The sequence below is a fragment of the Penicillium subrubescens genome, assembly GCF_028828155.1.
Source record: "Penicillium subrubescens strain IBT 31985 chromosome Unknown utg000003l_segment0_segment0, whole genome shotgun sequence".
NCBI classification, from domain to species: Eukaryota; Fungi; Ascomycota; class Eurotiomycetes; order Eurotiales; family Aspergillaceae; genus Penicillium; species Penicillium subrubescens.
Window position 1 is genome coordinate 2,850,367 of NW_026643153.1, and position 17,983 is coordinate 2,868,349.

The following is a 17,983-nucleotide window of genomic DNA, read 5'->3' on the forward strand; positions in this document are numbered from 1 at the left end:
TAGAGACCTAGACATTCAGAGAATCCAATCGCTACCAGCGTTCGTATGGGTGTTGACGATTCTCGAAAGACAAGGTTAGAGAAGTAAATATTAACACCTGTTTAGGTAGACCTCGTCATACAAAACAGGCGAGAACTACATCTGACCGAGAGTCCCTAATCATGATAGAGTCATGAAGAGAAATCGTGAACATTTAGGCAAATTAAGCCTTCTTCTACCCTCGAACAAGTAGGAAAACCCTCTCCATCTACTTCCGGCTCCGTTTCAAATTGACAATACTCCGAATTCTAGTTGAAGGAGGTTCCAATTATCCTTGCCCGCATTGATCCCACCTCACGCGACCGACTGCGGGGGACGATCTATACCCCAGTCGAAACGGCCTTTGGCGCATCGCTTAGTTCAAGCCCGTCCAAACAATGATCGCCCCTAGAGCAGACTTTCTAACCTATACCCTAGAGGAGACAGACGGAGGCCCGATTAGGGTAGCAGAACCAGCACAGGACGGAGAGAAGTCAGCACTCCGAAACCCCCGCATGACTCCGGAAGAGCGCGCAATGGCTGGGCAGGACACCCAGCGTATTATTTTATCTTCTCTATTGGGTGGAACATTTCGGAGATGAAGGTCCCTTAGACCTGTAACTTGGGCCTCGACATGTTCAGTCTGGTTGACTTTTAAACCCCCGGATAGAATCCTGTCGCGTGGAACGCATCGGAATTTTTTTTTTCTCTCGCATGCCATTACACTCAAATGCACTCCAACCGCTGACAGTCTAGTACTGTCCTACAAAATTCGAAGATCCAAAGTACGGGAATTTCCAGCTCGAGTTCATTGTGAACTCTGGTCGTTCCCTGGCCTTTTCCTGTTCCACCCATCGCTTTAAATTCCAGTATATACCTCCTCCACTCCACTATCGATTTCCCCCACAACAGGGCTGTTTCTACACCGACATTCCGCACACTGACTGCTACCTCAACCCTCAAAAAGTGGGACTTATTGGATTGGATATGGCCGCACTGTGGATTTTCGTGGCCCTCGGATACCTACTTCTCTACGCTTTTGCGACACTGCAAACGGAGAAATGGTACCCTCTCGCCGCGAACCGGTTTTTGCCGTGATAGGATTCCGGGGGCCCGTCCTGGGTCTGGTGGGCGAGCGCTATATTGAGCCAGACCAGATGCTTGGGAATTCCAAGTAAGAACCTTGGTCTTCGTGGAGATCGATTCACCCCATCCCAACACTTGTGTGCCTTCTTGACATGGCTGGGACCTTTCACTTATGAGCTATGACGATTTTCTTTTATGATACCCAAGAAAGGCATTTCTATACTCTACGCAAATTGGATCTCTGGAGTGGTGTGTTGGGTTTGAGATTTTGGATTTGAAAAGGTTGCTGTTTGGTACAATTCCCACTATTCTCTTTGATGACTTGCCACGAATGATAAACATTGTGATACACACCATGTGCCTACATATGAAATGAAAAATGACAGCGCAGCGCCTTCGAAAGCACTGCTATCAGGTAGAGTGCTCTGCTACCACTCTCGTATATATGCCAGCGCGACTCTTTTCGCTGGTATATCTAGCTGTAGGATGTTACCAGGACTAAGGAAATTTCTAAAGGAAAGATTGTTAGAAGGATAAGTCCAAGGACAAGATACTGACACCACAAAGGACGGACCGAAGGGATGATCGCGGTAAGCCAAGGTTTCCATGCTATGTCGAGTCGAGCCAAGTCTACAAAATCACAGCGACAGGTTGTTCTCATTTCCATTGTTTGAATTGGGTCTATCAATAGGGCTAGAGAATAGGCTAGCCGTTCGACATCGTTTCGAGATCTAATTGTGTAAACTGACAGGCCAGGAGTAAAACTTCCTTCCGATTTTCCCAGCAGGTGGTTTGATTTGAGCGATAGATAACAATATCAGCTCAACCACGCCTAGGCAGGAATTCCCAGGACGTGTATTGACCCTGGTAGGCGTGGATCAGAACAGCGTCCCTCCGAGCACGTTGGGCGGGATCCATTCAATACGAGCATAAGCCTGAGGCTGAGCCTGAGAATGGATACCCAAGGGGTGATTTCCATCATTTCATCAACTTCGTGAAAGCTGCGAGCCTAAAAAGCTAGAAACGCAAACAAGATTCAAACAGCATACCCTGCAAATAGGCAAGGGTGAATGCGACTTCGTTGGAGCCAATGGTCCAAACAGACAGAACTTTTTCTTTTCTAGAACCAAATCTTGATCAGCTCCTCGCTGACAGCGCTGGGAGTCAAGACACCGCTGTCAGTAATCAGAGCCGAGATCAAGTGTGGTGGTGTGAAATCCACCGAATCGGAGAGTGGGAGCTCGATCGGCTTGTTGCCACTGGCATCACCAGAAGAGTGCTGTTTCTTTTTCTTGTCCTCGGCAATATCATCTGCAGACTTGAAATCGACGACATGCTGCTCAATAGGCAGGTCATACTGGCCCAGCGGGAAGAGACGGACGAATTTGTGGCTCTCGGCCACCACGTAGAATGGCTTTCCAATTGCCTTCGCAAGCAGACCAATCTGGTAAGTGCCCATACGGGATACAATTCCACCGTTCTCCACGACACCCTCAGCACCAACGATGACCATATCAGCCTTTCCAAGGGCATAGGCTACCGCCGACTCTGGGATGGTGGAGACCGGTACACCCTTGGCTCGCAGGGCACGTACTGTCTCCATACCCTCAGGCTGTCCAGATGGCTCCTCAATGTTTTGGCTAATCGAGGACAAGACGTAGATAACCCGGAAGCGCACCGCGGATGGACCGCCCTCCTCGTCCGCTGCTTTCTGGAGTAACGATGCTACTGCTCTGGAACCACCATTAGTGAGTACCGTGCAGCCATCGCGAATAAATCCTCGCCCGAAAGCGGCGATCTTCTGTCGGCTCTCCTTTGCACGACGAATGAACAATCGACCATTTGACAAAAGGTGTGTGCGAATGGCCTTGAAGTCCCCGGCAGGACCCAGTTGACCCGGCCGTTGTAGTGTGGTAATCAGATAGCGCTGGAAGAGATCGGTGCCCGCGGACAGACCAATAGGGTTGGGGATCGACTGTTTCAGGTGCGCGGTGGACTTTTCTAACAGATCCAGAGTTTCGGAGATTGTCGAGGAAGGGGAATGTGTGAGGACATGCACCAGTGCTTCAATAGCGGCGATGGGCATGGTGATGTCGGGGTCGGAGCGTAGGAGCTCATTGTATGTCGCAACAATGCTAGGAGTGATACAGTCAGCGCGAGGTCTTAAAATCTCCAAGTATTAAAACACTCACTCAAATGGCTTCGATCCGGCCGCAGCCGTCCTCTCTGTAGTCGTCGCCATGGTGTTGCCTGGAGCTATAAAATGAGTCGAGTCATGAAAGAGTCACGATTTCTTTGGATCATCAGTGGTGTTTGTCCTGTTTGCTTTGTGCCCTCAGCGTTGCGCTAACCCAATCCGGTCGGGTGTGCGGCTCGTCTCCAAAGTAAACATCCGGTCGCAAATCATAACAACGCTCGACCTTGACACCCCGCCACGTTGCTCCTATTCAGCATTTTTGGTGCTCAAAGGTGTACCAACCGCCGTGGTATTGTGAGATTATGGCGTACAACAATCGAATGAGCATGGCTGGTTCCCAACAGCACCATAATCGGACCCGCAAGAAGGAAGACGATAATGACGCATTGATGCGCCTGGTGAGTAGGGCACTTGAACTCGACGCCGAGGGGGTCACCAGAGCTATTACTGACGTTGTTGTAGCCCGATAAAGAGATTGCAGGATGTATCAACGACATTGGAATCCCCTTCACCGCGGCCGACCTGATGAAACCCAACGCCCAACAAATTCAGATGGTGTTCGAATGGTTTGCAGAGCTGCTCATGAATATTACGCGCGAGACAGTAGAACCGGCGATGCACGCAGCCGCCGAAGATCTATGTGGCGACTACCCCGATATCATACCCAATGACACGCGCAATCTCATGGGCTTCTTCATGAGCATTCGGACATTACTGGCAGAGGTAATTGGTCAATCCCTTACCAGCACAGCAACCCTATAACTAACAGTTCATCTCTTCGTCAAGTGCGGAGTGAACGACTTTACCTTCACCGATCTCACAAAACCTACTCACGATCGACTCGTCAAAATCTTCTCTTACCTGATCAACTTCGTCCGTTTCCGCGAGTCGCAAACCCCGGTGATCGACGAGCACTTCAACAAGACCGAAAAAACCAAAGCGCGCATCGATCAACTCTTGGGAGAGAACCAGGAAATGGAACAACGATTGGCTGAGATGCGACGGGGTCAGCAGGCCAATGAGATACAAGTCCGAGAGAAAGTCGCCCGGAATGATGCACTCAAGGCCCGGCTTCGGGAATTGGGAGCCGAGCAGTCGCGAGTGGCCGAGACACTCGATCGAGTCAAGGGCGACAGGGCGCGGCGGCAGCAACAGTTGGAGGAGAAGACCGAGAGGACGGTGAGGAGCCGGCAAGAAGCGGAAAAGCTGCGACCCTACGTGCTCGAATCACCCGCCACTCTGCAATCTTCCCTGACTGAGTTGGCCGAGAACTTGATGCGCGAGAAAGCACAAATTGACTCCATGGAACGGCGTGCTCGGGCTCTTCAGACATCTTCGGATACGTTCACGGTTGTCTCGAATGATGTGCAGGCGTGCGCCAAGCTACTCGAAGATATTGCTACTGAACTACAGAAAGAAGAGGAGGAGGAAGCTCGGGCCGCGCGCAACAAGGATGCTATCTCCGATAAGGGGAATACCGTACGAGAAGTCGAGCAGACAGAAAAGCTACTGCAGCGTCAATTGGTACGGTGGCAGGAACGACTTGAAGCGCTACGCAAGACGGCCCAGGAAAAAGCAGAGGTAGCGCAGATCCGGATGGAGGAGCTCCGAGCTGTGCAGAAACAGCTTCGAGAAGAGCGTGCGGAGAAGCAACGGGATATGGAAAGGAGACGCATTCGAATCGAGCAGACAGAGAAGAAGGTGAGCTTTATGCTTGATGGCGGACATAACTTACATATTGACTATACTGACTCCTTCTCTAGATGGTCGACCTCAAAGAGAACATTGAGAGCGAGATTCAAGCGGCCCACGACCAGTATCTCAAGCTGGAGTCCCACATCAAGCTCTACATCACCGAGATGGAGAAATCGCTGTGAGGTCTAAGCTTTTCGTGGCGTTTACATATTGGATCAGGAGTTTTATCGGTGGCACCAGGATACCCGGACAGTGCAGATTCATTTTTTCATGGAGTTTCATCACACTTGCAGTTTTGGATTGTTTTTTTTTGCCCTCATCGGTCTATATCATGTCTCCTTCAGGCATGCCTCCGATCGTCGAATTGAAACCAGCGTTGGGCAACTTGCTTTATGGACACACCGCGTCCGCCCCAGTTCCCTTCTTCGCCGCGTATGCGAACTGAGCCGTTTAGTAGAGGGACTTGCGTATCCCATAGTTTGCCTCCCCAGTCGGCGCTGCTAGAGTCCACAGCATTGGTGCATTCACAGAGCATCAGGTCCATTTTGGCCCGTGAAGCGGACTCGACGGAAGCAGCAAATGTCCTCGATAATCCCTGTGCCGAGAACTCTGTAGTAGTAACATGTAAGGCTACCATGTCTAGAATGACGAGCATCGGGCTGCTTCGACGGATTTCTGTTTCGGCTCCATGTATTATCGCATTGTCCGGCCTGAGAACTGCAAGATATGCCCGAAGACTCTCCAGAGATGGACAGAACGCCAGTTGAATTTTGCTGGAGTTCGCTAATAGTCCGATGGTCTTGGTGAGCAGATCATGACCCGGCGAGGCATTTGGATCGGCATGTCGTGCCCGTATAGCACAGGATAGTTGTATGAGAAACTCAGTTTTGGTCCCACAGACAATCAATCGAGTTTCTGCGCCAGTATCAAGGAGTTGCTGAAGTAGATCGGTCACCAAGCCGCAAGAAGCGATGGATCGCGTCAAGCCCATGACGTGACGTTTACTCTGTGGCAGGTCGGCGAGGATCTGCAGGTCGTACGTGGGGTCACTGATCTCCAGAAGTGGCCCTTCTGGCCTGGAATCATGGCTTGCTGATATCTGCAGCCATAGGAGGCCCTGCGAGTGTGGATGGGGTGACTTGAAGATTGGTAATGATCGGAGAGACCTAGTGCCATCACCGTGCCGCGGAGGTCATGCTCTCCTCCGCCTTTGGGTTCCCCCACCTCTCTTCTCCAACATCACCCACTCAATTCTCGAATTGTTGGGACTGGGTCCCTCAGAGGCTGAAATCAGGATGGAGACTATTTCCAGAATATCCTCGATGCTGGAAACAGGTCAGTCTAACTCGTTACCACCCTAAGCGGCCCTCGCCGAACTGAACTGGAGAGCTGACCGTGGCACGTCACTGTGCGCATAGCTCGAGAGCTCACCCTAGAGGCCGCCCAGTCCGCCGCGAGCAATCGCAGCTCGAATATCGATTATAACTCGCGCACGTACAGTGTACCTCATATCAACAAGCTCCTGGACAGTCGCCATGAGCGGGAGGTGCTGGATGGAATGCGGAAGGTCATTTCAGTATGATGGTGACCGTGGACACTCGAATAATGATGCACTGGCTAACTTCATAATTTTGCGGTGCTTTAGTTGATGTATCGCTCCGAACCCTCTCTCACGTTCTTCTCCGCCGTGGTCAAGAATGCTCTCAGCGCCAACCTCGAGGTCAAAAAATTGGTTTACATTTACCTAGTCCATCATGCGGAAGCCGAGCCGGACCTGGCTTTGCTATCCATCAACGCGATCCAAAAATCCCTGACGGACCAGAACCCACAAGTACGAACGATGGCTTTGCGGACCATGTCGGGAATTCGGGTTCCGGTCATCAGCCAGATCGTCTCGCTAGCCATCAAGCGAGGATGCGGTGATATGAGTCCACATGTACGGAAGGCAGCAGCGTTGGCTATCCCGAAATGCTACCGCTTGGATCCGAACACGCTGCCACAGTTGACAGGATATATCTCTACTCTTCTAGGAGACCCCCAGTACTTCGTGGTGGGTCCCGCGGTCTCTGCGTTCTTGGAAGTATGTCCAGAGCAAATCGACTTGATTCATAAGCATTACCGGAGCTTGGTCAAGAAACTTGTGGATATGGATGAATGGGGCCAGCTCGCTACGCTGCGTCTTTTGACCATCTACTCCCGGAAATGCTTCCCCCGCCGGACCCAAAAGGTCAAACAAGCCGTCACTAGCAAATCATTCTACGATGATGAGGAGCAGGGCCAGATCGACCCGGGCGACGGCCCAGAGTACGAAGTCCAGATCATTGATCCTGACCTCGAGCTTCTTCTACGGGCATGCAAGCTACTTCTGCAAAACCGCAACTCAGCCGTTATTGTCAGCGTCGTGCGCTGTTTCTTCTACCTCGGCACCCCCGAATATCTCAACGCAGCCATCGGTCCCCTGGTGGCTCTTCTTAGAAGCCCCCAGGATATGCAACTCATTGCTCTCTATAACATTGTGACTGTTGCTCTGAGAGACCCTAAGCCGTTTACTAAATATATCGCCCGCTTCCTAGTCCATGCAAATGACCCACCGCATATCTGGCGTCTGAAACTGGAGATCTTGACTATCATTTTCCCTCACTGTGGGAAACACTGGAAGGGTGTCGTCATCAGTGAACTGGAGCATTTCTCTAAAGGCACCGACCCGGAGCTCGTTCGAGAGAGCGTGCGGGCCATTGGACGCTGTGCTCAGGGCGATGCCACTACCGCAGATATGTGTCTGCGTATTCTACTCGATCAGATCTCTAGTTTGGACGGTAACCTGGTTTCCGAGTCTCTGACAGTGATCCGCCACCTTATTCAACAAGACCCACCCTCGCACAAACAGACTGTCATTAAACTCGTCACACATCTTGGCACAACGACCAATCCCGACGCTCGAGCCACAATAATCTGGCTGGTGGGAGAATTCGCAGGTGCAGACCCAGGACATAATATTGCACCTGATGTGCTCCGCATCTTGATCCAGGGGTTCGCAGATGAAACCGAGGTTGTCAAGCAGCAGATCGTCCTTCTCGGAGCCAAAGTGTACCTCCACCATCTTCTACAAAATGCACCTCCGGAATCATCAGAACCTGTCTCCTCGAATCCTGAGACTGCAACCAACCTCGGACAGGCAATCCACAACGAGTGGACCGAGGAACAAAAGGAAGAGAAAAAGAGTTTTGATGAGCCTCAGCAACCTGAGGATGCCAAGGAAGAAAGTGAAGACCGCATCACTCTTCTTTGGCGCTACATCCTGCTTCTTGCCCGCTACGACACTTCATACGACCTTCGTGATCGTGCTCGTCTGTACAAGGCGCTTCTTGCTACTCCGTCATCTACCCAGCTAGCTAACCTGCTACTCTTGGCTCCTAAACCCGTTCCGCATGCCCCAAGCCCCTCGGAGACACGGAAGGATCTACTCATCGGAACCGCCACGCTTGTCGTTGGTCAAGACGCAGGCTACCATGGTCTCCGAGGCTATTCCAACCTTCCTGACTGGGTCGAGTCTGGCAAAGAGCCTGATGCTAGCCTCAGAACGGAAGATATCAAGCCAGAGACGACAACCCTCCAGAGCTCAATGACCGCCGGCGCGCGACTTGATAAGGCGCTCCGTGAACACGAGACTATCGTGCCACCGCGAAGAAATGGCGCGGCTCCAGCAGGAGGGCCGTCTGGCAGGAAGACTTTGGACCAGTGGCTCGATGAGGAGGAAGAGGAGACCGACTCCGAAACCGAGACAGAAGGCGAGACTGACTCAGAGGAAGAGACCGACTCGGAAGAGGACTCTGACGAGGATTCGGAGGAAGATGACTCTGAGGATGAGGATGTTGAGGATGAGGAAGAGGAGGAAACTGATTCCGAGACTGAAGCTGTGCATAAGGAGGCTCAGCAGCTGCTTGGTTAGGCTGGTCCGAGTGATCTGGAGGCTTTTTTGTTTTCTTGAATGCATAGCAGTGGTCTCGATTGGGTTGAGTTGGATGCATTAGACTCGATATTATACCTAGATCTTGAAAAGATTGTCCACATATCTGATTCATTTGTGAACTGACCATGCTCCTTCAAGTTGCTTAGTATCTTCATCTAGAGCTATCCAGATCTGATACGAACTATGTAATAGGAAGCAGATCACGTGCAAGGCACCAAGTCACTGTCGGAACAGGAAGCAGCCCGTATGACTAAGAATGTTGCCTATGGCACATTTTGGTCTAGCGGTAATTTGCTCTATCTGTGTTCGACAGTCACGAGTGAACAATACGGTGAGATACGGCAGAACTCGCCAGGCGATCAGCGCGGAGGGCAGCCAACAGGTCGACGACTTGTCTGATCAGAGCAGATCCAGCGCAATTGTTGCAGTGGAGATTTTGGTCCGTGGTCATGATGCCTGTTGCCCACCATATTTACACATATATCTCTCGTTGATCCTTCCTTACCACCTACCGTCTCGTCTCTGCTCGGCCTCCCCTCTCTCCGGCCCAGCAGAGCACCAGCCTGATCCCAGCCTGCGTCTTTGCTGCATCGTTTTCGGTTATTCGTTTGCCTTGAATCTTTCTGGCCCCGGGACCGAATCCCCGGTTCTTGACGATCTTCTTGGTTTGTGCTTAGAGCACTCTCGCCACAATGCCTGGTTTACCCAGTAAGTGTGCCAGATGGGAGCAATGCGGGACTGACCCGAGGTTATGTGGTCTAACTTTCTTCTAGCTAGTATTGACCTGGACGAATGCATTTCACGGCTTTACCGCAAGGAGTTGCTTGCCGAGTCGGTCATCGAGGCTGTTTGCGCCAAAACAAAAGAGCTCTTGATGAAGGAGAGCAATGTGGTTCATATCAAGGCCCCGGTTACCGTTGTGGGAGACATTCACGGCCAGTTCTTCGATTTGCTGGAGATATTTCGGATTGGTGGATTCTGTCCTGACACGAATTATCTTTTCCTGGGTTAGTTGTCGAGTCCCCCGCCGCGTTCGACAAGAAGGGTCGTCTTGTTTGAGAGAAAGGTGTTCGGCGAGAGGTGCTAACTGTTGTGCTTGTATAGGAGACTACGTCGACCGCGGTCTTTTCAGTGTCGAAACTATTTCCCTCCTTGTCTGTTTGAAGCTTCGATACCCGCATCGAGTTCACCTTATCCGCGGTAACCACGAATCTCGCGGTGTCACCCAGTCCTACGGCTTCTATACCGAGTGTGCGCGCAAGTACGGCAATGCCAACGTATGGCACTATTTCACCGATATGTTCGACTATCTCACGCTGAGCGTGGTGATAAACGACGAGATATTCTGCGTACACGGCGGACTCTCGCCTTCCATTCACTCCATCGATCAGATCAAGATCATTGATCGGTTCCGCGAGATCCCACACGAGGGTCCCATGGCCGACCTGGTCTGGTCTGATCCGGATCCGGAACGGGATGAATTCTCTCTATCACCCCGCGGCGCCGGCTATACCTTTGGAGCGCAGGTTGTTCGCAAATTTTTGGAAGTCAACAACATGTCGCATATTCTCCGGGCCCACCAGCTATGTAATGAGGGTTACCAAGTCCTTTTTGATGACCGTTTGAGTACGGTCTGGAGTGCTCCTAATTACTGCTATCGCTGTGGTAATCTGGCTAGTGTACTTGAGGTGGGCGATAACATGGAGCGTTTCTTTAACATCTTTGATGCTGCTCCGGAGAATGACATTCACCGCAGCGAGCAGCAGGCACAGCAGAACAGGGATTCTCAGCCAGTGATTGATTATTTCTTGTGATACCCCTGGGTTTTATTTGGTCTTTCTCCTTTTTTTTTCTTGTTACATATGGGTTTCTTGCACCGTACAGGAGTTTTGGGGGAAATAGAAAATTTGATTTGACTGCACGCTCACATATTTTCAAGACTGCTATTTCGTAGTTGAAAATAGAAACATCTTATGAAACATGTTACATATCAGACAAAGCATATTCGCAGAAAATAAAAATAGACATAGAACAAGAAGAGAATCCAGCCTGACACCCTGTTAAGGATCAGAGAAGAAACTGTGCAGTATCAAAGACAAGGCCCGCCGAGCCGGGGCCATCTCTAGCAGGCTTTTGGAGTCAAGGAAATTCGTCACGCTTGGGAAAAAACAATGGACCGCTCAAGAACTCAACGCAGTTTGACATTCCGGGTGATGGATATGGGAGTTGTCCTGATTTACCAATCCTTGGCGATGTCGAATGACCACTCAAACAGCAGGTGAGTGTGGTCATCATCATCGACGAACTTGGAGACGGCGTTGTAGTGACCGCGGGCCAGCATGCCGGAGGGAGCTTCTTCCTCGTTGACTAGAAATAAACAAATTAGGGTGAGATTCTTACGCCAACTGGTAAAAGCGGTTGATTTGGTATACTTACACTCCTTGGTGTAAGAAGGCTTGTGAGTGGTGTTGGGAGCATAGCTGCCGAGCATCTCCTGGTCCTTGCTAACACGGATACCCTTGCGCTTGACGGCCTGGATGTACTTGAGGCCACTGAGGACATCGTGGTTAACCTGGAAGACAACCTTGATGTGGAACTTGGCACCCTCCTTGATGGTGAAGGGCTTGTCCTTGAGGCTGTCCACAGCACCGGGGGCCGACAGCTCGATCACGACGTCGGGGCGGCCCTCGGTGACCAAGGCCAGAGACTTGATGACGCACTTGGGGTCGTTGGGCTGGCCGATGGGTTCACCGGTGTTCAGACCCAGCGAGGCCTTCCAGCGGTTCATGGCTTCATCGTCCTTGTCTAGAGAGAGGGGAGAAGTGCTTAGTTAGGGGTGCCATTGTATACCGTGGAGCGTCCGTTAAATGTCAACAATGGGAATGGGGACCGATCGAGCAAGGCAATTAGGCTATCAAAAGCGCACAACTTACCAAGCTCCTGGTACTCCTGAAGAGTCTTCTTCTCGCCAACCTTGAAACCCTCGGTCTTCTGGGCGGCGAGATCGTCATCGTGGTGGTCGGTCATTTTCGAGATTGATAGAATGGGCGGGGTATGGACCCAAACAATGAATGCGGAGAGAGATAAGGGGGTTAGGAGTAGAGAGGAGATACGCTGTCACCAATGGGAATTGGACAGCGAAAGAGAATGGGAGAGAGCTGTGATGAAGAGGAAGAAAAACAAACTATGAGGGGAAAAGAAAAGGAGTGTTAGGAAGGATTGACTCCTGATTGCACTGGTGGGGTCATGGAAAGGCGGTGGGCGAGGAGGAGCAAAGAGGGGCGAGGCTATTCGGATCGTCGTGACTTGGCAAGTGGAAATCGGGAGGAAAATGGAGGGGCGTTCATGTACCGGTTGATATGCAGATATGGAGTACGGCAGATGCAAGGAGGTGGGATATGCGAGTTTATTTCTATACTAGAATTGACTGTATATCATGGACTATGAGGAGCGAGATAACGAGTGTTTTGCCCCTCTATACACAAGGGTTCCATAATGATGTACCACAATGTACACCAACATTCCGGCTGTACACGTAGGTGCTCCTGATCTAGGCTCCAAAACATCAGTTTTAGGGACGCCAATTTAGTCATTGCCATTGGAGTGTGGCCACTGGCTCCACTCGAGTGCAGAGAGGGGCGTAGAGAGCCAGAGGTAGAGACTGGCATACCGCAAGTTTGAAGTAACTAGCGATCCGAAGCATCAACAAAAGAACAAATAGAACAAAAATGCTCCATGTGTAGATTTTGAAGGCCAATTTGCTACTTGTATATACATAGTCAACTGCGGACTATTTCCTTGTTATATTCATGGAAGCAATGGAACTAGGGTTTCTGCCTGGGGTTGATGCCTGGGGATTCTGCCTGGGGATTCTGCCTTAGATTGCTGCCTTGATGCCTGAATAATGGAAAAGGGCAAGGCCACGGGGGTCACGGGGCCAACAGCTGCCCCAACAAGAGTGGAAATTTAAATACTCGGGACAGACTCGATTGACCAACCATGTTCTTCCAATACCTCAAGTACACTTCCATTACCTACTGTGAACCGGCCCTTACCGGAAACAGCCAAGGTCCAATACCAACTGGAGAAGGCGCTCCATTCCCATTCCCCCCGTCGCGAAGTGCGCTTTTCTCCCCTGATTATTATCTCTTCTTTATCTTCGCTATCGTGGTCTTTTCCAGAATCAGTCAATCTGATTGTTCGAACTGGTCGTGGTGCGTTGATTCTCGATCTCCCGCATCCATCGGTCCCCTCGGTGGACAACTCCTACCCCCGTCCAATTCCCCTCTTCCTGCGACGCGCCTGCTACGTGGCCGCCGTGGGCGCATAATCTCGACCTCGTTCGCATCCCACCTCCCACCCACCCTTCTTCCCAGTTCGAGTCAACAGTCACTCTTCTGTTCATCATGTCGCGACTACTCCCCAAGAAGAACAACCCGCTGATCCTCACGGACGCGGCTCCGTCCTGTAAGTTTCAAACTAGAGGCGCGTGTGGTCGCGCGATCGCGCATGCACCTATCATCCCGTCCTGTCGTGTACCCGAAACCCAAACCCTCCCCATCACCACCGTCGCTAATCCATCTCCTTTGTTCTTTTGCAATCGCAGATGAGGATCTTCTTTCGCGCCGCCGTCTTGGCAAGACCAATCTCATGGTCAAGCCCACCCAAATTGGCACCTCTAACGCGACCAAGCCCGAAAACCTGGGCGTCTTCGAGTACGCCCACCTTCGAGCACCTCTGCCCAGGGACTTGCAGGGCTCGGAGATTTTCCCATCACACACGCCCGCACAGCACCCAGAGACTTACTTTTTGATGGTAAGAAATGCCTCCTTAGCCTACGCCTGGTCGCATCGTAAGGCGTTGCTAACATATATCGCGGGAGTAGCGGAGGAGTAAGGATGGTTTTGTCAGCGCCACGGGAATGTTTAAAATCGCATTTCCTTGGGCCAAGACTGAAGAGGAGAAGAATGAGAGAGAGTACCTGAAGTCGCGCGAGCACACCAGCCAAGAGGAAGTGGCTGGCAATGTATGGATCTCACCTGAATTTGGTAAGCCGACCTGCACGTCATCAGCCGTCACTCAATCCTCTAATTGACTTTTCTTTCAGCGCTGGAGCTTTCCAGAGAATACAAGATGTATGATTGGGTCCGTGCCTTGTTGGACCCTACCGATATTGTCCAGAGCCCCACGAGCGCAAAGAAGCAAATCACTCCTCCACCAAAGTTCGAACTGCCCATGGATGAGCCATCCTCGTCACGCCGGAGCCGCCGGTCCGTCTCACCGAGCAAGAAGTCTACTTCTCCTCGCAAGTCCCGCACAGTCCGCTCGGCCAAGGACGTTCTTAGCACCCCCTCCACAGCCGCCGCGAACAGCAACCTCCAGGAAGCTCTGGACATTACCGCTTCAATGGAGGCCTCAGCCAACAGCCCCATTCGTCCTGTTGCGGTCGATGACGTCGAAGTGAAGGAAGCCCCGGTGCAAGCATCACCGGAGAAGAAGAAGGGACGCAAGTCCAAGAAGGCCGCCGCGGAGACCGAAGAGGACAAGGAGGAGGAGGAAGAGCAGAAGGAGAAGAAGAAGAGCGAGAAGAAGGAAAAGAAGAAGACTGAAAAGACTGAGAAGAAGAAGAAGGACTTGAAGGAAGAGATGGCGGTTGAAGTCACAGAAACTGCTCTGGCTACAGAGGACTCCACAAAGACCACGCTGACTCTGGATATGCCCATCAATCTTCCGGAGGTACCATCCGCCGCCGAGACCGAGGAAATGATCGCCAAGGCCAAGGAGATGGTCGAGGAGGCCATCAAGAGCCAGGCTGAGGGCTCAGTGGCTGGACCTTCATCTGTCACGGTGACCAAGAAGCGCAAGCCCGAGGAAGACGATGAGGAGACCGCTGCCGAGGCTTCTCAACGAGCCAAGAAGGCCAAGGTCCTCGAGGAGAAGCTGAAGCGCGAGCGGGTGCGCAACCGCGCTCTCTTTGGTGTCTCGGCAGCCTTTGCTCTTGCGTATGTGCTAATTGCCCAACCCATTGGCTGAACCTGATATGCTAACTAAGCTTCTAGTGCAACCATTCCTTATTTCTTCTAGTTCTACCTTGCTCTCCGGCTTGGATCAGCCGGCTTGCTTTGATCACCCTACTCGAGCTTCCTGTCTTCAATATTCCCTTTTTTTAACTCCCCGACTTCCCTTTGCGTTGTCTTGCGATGAATCGTTAAATAGCTTCTTCTGAATTCGGAGATGCAGTTATCATTCATTCGTACCCTCTTCCATCTTCTTGCTCGTTCTGCTCGCCGTAAGAGTGGCAGCTCTAACCCCTATCAAATTCCCCTAACACTGATCTTCCTTTCATTCCCCTTGTCGTTATGATCAATTTATTCCTTGCCAATCATGATGGATGTACTTTGTCCAGAGCCCATTACATTTTCTAATTTCCTCCACTTGCACGGTGAAAACCGCATCCTCCCTTGAAACCAACCTGAAATGCAAAAGAGACCTGTCCAATTCAGTCTCTATGCCTGTTGACCCTCTACCTCCACAATATCCTCCGAAATCTCCGACTAGTGACTCCCTCGATACCACCTCCGTGACTGATGCCCCATACAGTTTGTTCTCAGGCTGTCTTTGAATGCGGCTGTAGTTAAGACTGCTAGCCCAGCAATAGCTTTTCAAGTTTTCTCAAAGACAACCCATATCCAATACTCAATGTGTAAGAACGTGTAGGCTGCTACTGGAATAATCATCCTAGGCCTTTCAGCAGCGCGTAAATTAGCAAACGAGGCATCCAACTCGAAGTGTGGAGGCAGCTCCAAGCCGAGACCCACTAGTGCAAACAGTTAAAACACGGCGGAGTTCGGCCCTGGAAGCTCCATGATCTTTGCGCATCTCTCCGCATTTTCAATTGCAACCAATTACTCACGTTTTGCTTTACTACCTCTTTCTCTCTCTCTTTTCTTAGCTTGCGCAAGGAGAAACTGGCGAGAAAATGTCTCTCCCGGGCTTGGAGCTGACGCAGCCCTCGGAGGAAAGGCACTTGGCCGTCGCCCCGCCGTCGCAAATCGCATTGAAGGCGGGCTCTGAATGGCGCTTTGAAGTTGCATTCGGCCATATCGTTAGAGTCAAAGTTCGTGGTGCTTATTACATCCCAACCTCCCAGAAGGCAAGAGGATAGCAATTGAGAATACGGAATTGCTAACTTTGACCTCGCTGTAGCTCCTCTCCGGCACCGCCGAGCTATTTGGCACTGAGCTCGCCGAATCGCAGACATACACCTTCTCCGGCACCAAGGCGGCAATCTACACATGGTATGGATGCGAATTGGAAGTTACTGCTGGCGAGACTGGCGCTATTACATCTGATGGAGTGACACCCGTGGCCGGTCATGGCGCAGGCGGTTGCCAAAGCGAGTACACCGCGGAAGAGACGCCCATGATTGAATACGCCAACCTTCATTTCGCGCTGGAGTCAATGCGTCAGGAAGCGCAAGGATCGGGCAAGGATGGTCCTCGGGTCTTATTGCTGGGACCTGATGATGCGGGTAAGACGAGCTTGGCGAAGATCTTGACGGCTTATGCCACGAAGGCTGGTCGGCAGCCAATGGTTGTGAACTTGGACCCGACTGAGGGTATGCTCAGTGTTCCAGGTACTCTCACTGCAACTGCCTTCCGGACGATGTTGGATATCGAGGATGGCTGGGGCAGCAGTCCTATGTCCGGACCGAGCCCTGTGCCTGTGAAGCTCCCGCTTGTTTACAGCTACCCACTTGCCAACCCTCTCGACGCCGAGGCCTCAGTCTACCGACCCATCGTATCACGTCTAGCCTTGTCGGTAACGGGTCGCTTAGCCGAAGACGAGGAAGCCCGTGAAACCGGCATCATCGTTGATACCCCCGGCATCCTCTGCTCAGGCAAACCAGGTAGTCTGGAGCTGATCAATCACATCGTGACCGAATTCGCCATCACAACCATCGTCGTTCTCGGATCAGAGCGTCTCTACAGCACCATGGTCAAGCAATATGACAACAGGCCCAGCGCCAGCGCCTCAGCCAATATCTTCGACGAGCGCATTTCCGTCTTGAAACTGTCCAAATCAGGTGGCTGCGTTGACCGCGACGATGCATTCCGCAAGGCTACCCGCGAGTCTCAAATCCGTACTTATTTCTTCGGCAATCCAATCCCCTCCACCGCATCTGCGGCCCTCTCCCTCTCAGCATCATCCACATCCGCCGTGACTCTCTCGCCCCACGCGCAAGTCATGGACTTTGCCTCGCTATCAATCTTCAACTACACTGTCATCTCCACTGAAGACGAAGACGAGGATGAATACGATCCTTCTACTCTCGGCATGGGCGGCTCATTCGACGATTCTACGACCCACCATCAAGAAACAGATCGCGCCGCGCCACTCCCAGGCATAATCGGCCTCTCGAACGATGTACATAACCCCTCCACCTCCAATACCCCGAGCAACGTCCCACTCAAGAAAGTCCTGCCACCTGCACCCTCCGCCCTGGCCAATACCCTGATTGCAGTAACCCACGCTTCAACCACCGCCTCACCTGCCCAAGTCCGCGATGCCAGCATCATGGGCTTCCTTTACGTTGCAGATGTTGACGCAGAGAAGGGTAAGATTCGGGTCCTTGCACCTGTTGGTGGAAGACTCCCACCGCGGGCAATGATTTGGGCTAAGCGTTGGCCTACGGAGGTTGTTGGGTTGGTCGGTTGATGGCTTCTCCTTTGTATCAAGGGAGGCTATGAGGGTTTCTTTTGCATTGATTGGCTCTGGTTTTCTGGGGTCGGCGTTTTGGGGCTTTTTTATCTGATGGGCTCGAGGGTTTCGTCTGGAGCCTGGGTCTGATCAGATCTGCATATGCTGGTTGGTGTATATAGCGGGTTGTATTTAGAGCATTGAAATATCTACATCGTCTTTTGAACAGTTGAATTTCCTGTCTGGCATCAGACATGGGGTACCAACCTAACACTGCAATATACTAGAGGATATAGGTAGAACGTTGGAAGAGACTG

The 17,983-nt window shown here is 51.6% G+C and overlaps 7 protein-coding genes across 7 annotated transcripts; 5 read left to right on the forward strand and 2 right to left on the reverse strand.

The window, feature by feature from the left end:
- Positions 1-2,224: 2,224 nt before the first annotated feature.
- On the reverse strand, positions 2,225-3,346 carry N7473_005070 (translation initiation factor eIF2B subunit alpha; the record flags this gene model as incomplete). The annotated part of the gene is made up of 2 exons (XM_057151010.1): positions 2,225-3,239; positions 3,297-3,346. The coding sequence occupies 2 exons, from the start codon at positions 3,344-3,346 to the stop codon at positions 2,225-2,227; spliced, it is 1,065 nt and encodes a 354-aa protein (XP_057011120.1).
- Positions 3,347-3,603: 257 nt separating this feature from the next.
- On the forward strand, positions 3,604-5,178 carry nuf2 (kinetochore-associated Ndc80 complex subunit NUF2; the record flags this gene model as incomplete). The annotated part of the gene is made up of 4 exons (XM_057151011.1): positions 3,604-3,699; positions 3,764-4,024; positions 4,088-5,002; positions 5,065-5,178. The coding sequence occupies 4 exons, from the start codon at positions 3,604-3,606 to the stop codon at positions 5,176-5,178; spliced, it is 1,386 nt and encodes a 461-aa protein (XP_057011121.1).
- A 1,054-nt stretch (positions 5,179-6,232) lies between these two features.
- N7473_005072 (AP-3 complex subunit beta) lies at positions 6,233-8,945 on the forward strand (the record flags this gene model as incomplete). The annotated part of the gene is made up of 3 exons (XM_057151012.1): positions 6,233-6,331; positions 6,415-6,572; positions 6,642-8,945. The coding sequence occupies exons 1-3, from the start codon at positions 6,292-6,294 to the stop codon at positions 8,943-8,945; spliced, it is 2,502 nt and encodes an 833-aa protein (XP_057011122.1). The 5' UTR covers positions 6,233-6,291.
- Positions 8,946-9,658: 713 nt separating this feature from the next.
- On the forward strand, positions 9,659-10,780 carry N7473_005073 (serine/threonine-protein phosphatase; the record flags this gene model as incomplete). The annotated part of the gene is made up of 3 exons (XM_057151013.1): positions 9,659-9,674; positions 9,740-9,973; positions 10,071-10,780. The coding sequence occupies 3 exons, from the start codon at positions 9,659-9,661 to the stop codon at positions 10,778-10,780; spliced, it is 960 nt and encodes a 319-aa protein (XP_057011123.1).
- A 422-nt stretch (positions 10,781-11,202) lies between these two features.
- On the reverse strand, positions 11,203-11,993 carry N7473_005074 (rho GDP-dissociation inhibitor; the record flags this gene model as incomplete). Its single annotated transcript, XM_057151014.1, has 3 exons — positions 11,203-11,333; positions 11,403-11,771; positions 11,900-11,993. 3 exons carry the CDS (start codon positions 11,991-11,993, stop codon positions 11,203-11,205), a joined length of 594 nt encoding a protein of 197 aa, XP_057011124.1.
- Positions 11,994-13,372: 1,379 nt separating this feature from the next.
- N7473_005075 (KilA-N domain-containing protein) lies at positions 13,373-15,050 on the forward strand (the record flags this gene model as incomplete). Its single annotated transcript, XM_057151015.1, has 5 exons — positions 13,373-13,433; positions 13,573-13,781; positions 13,852-14,014; positions 14,074-14,968; positions 15,026-15,050. The coding sequence occupies 5 exons, from the start codon at positions 13,373-13,375 to the stop codon at positions 15,048-15,050; spliced, it is 1,353 nt and encodes a 450-aa protein (XP_057011125.1).
- An 895-nt stretch (positions 15,051-15,945) lies between these two features.
- Positions 15,946-17,684, forward strand: N7473_005076 (cleavage polyadenylation factor subunit CLP1; the record flags this gene model as incomplete). The annotated part of the gene is made up of 2 exons (XM_057151016.1): positions 15,946-16,083; positions 16,173-17,684. 2 exons carry the CDS (start codon positions 15,946-15,948, stop codon positions 17,682-17,684), a joined length of 1,650 nt encoding a protein of 549 aa, XP_057011126.1.
- Positions 17,685-17,983: the final 299 nt, after the last annotated feature.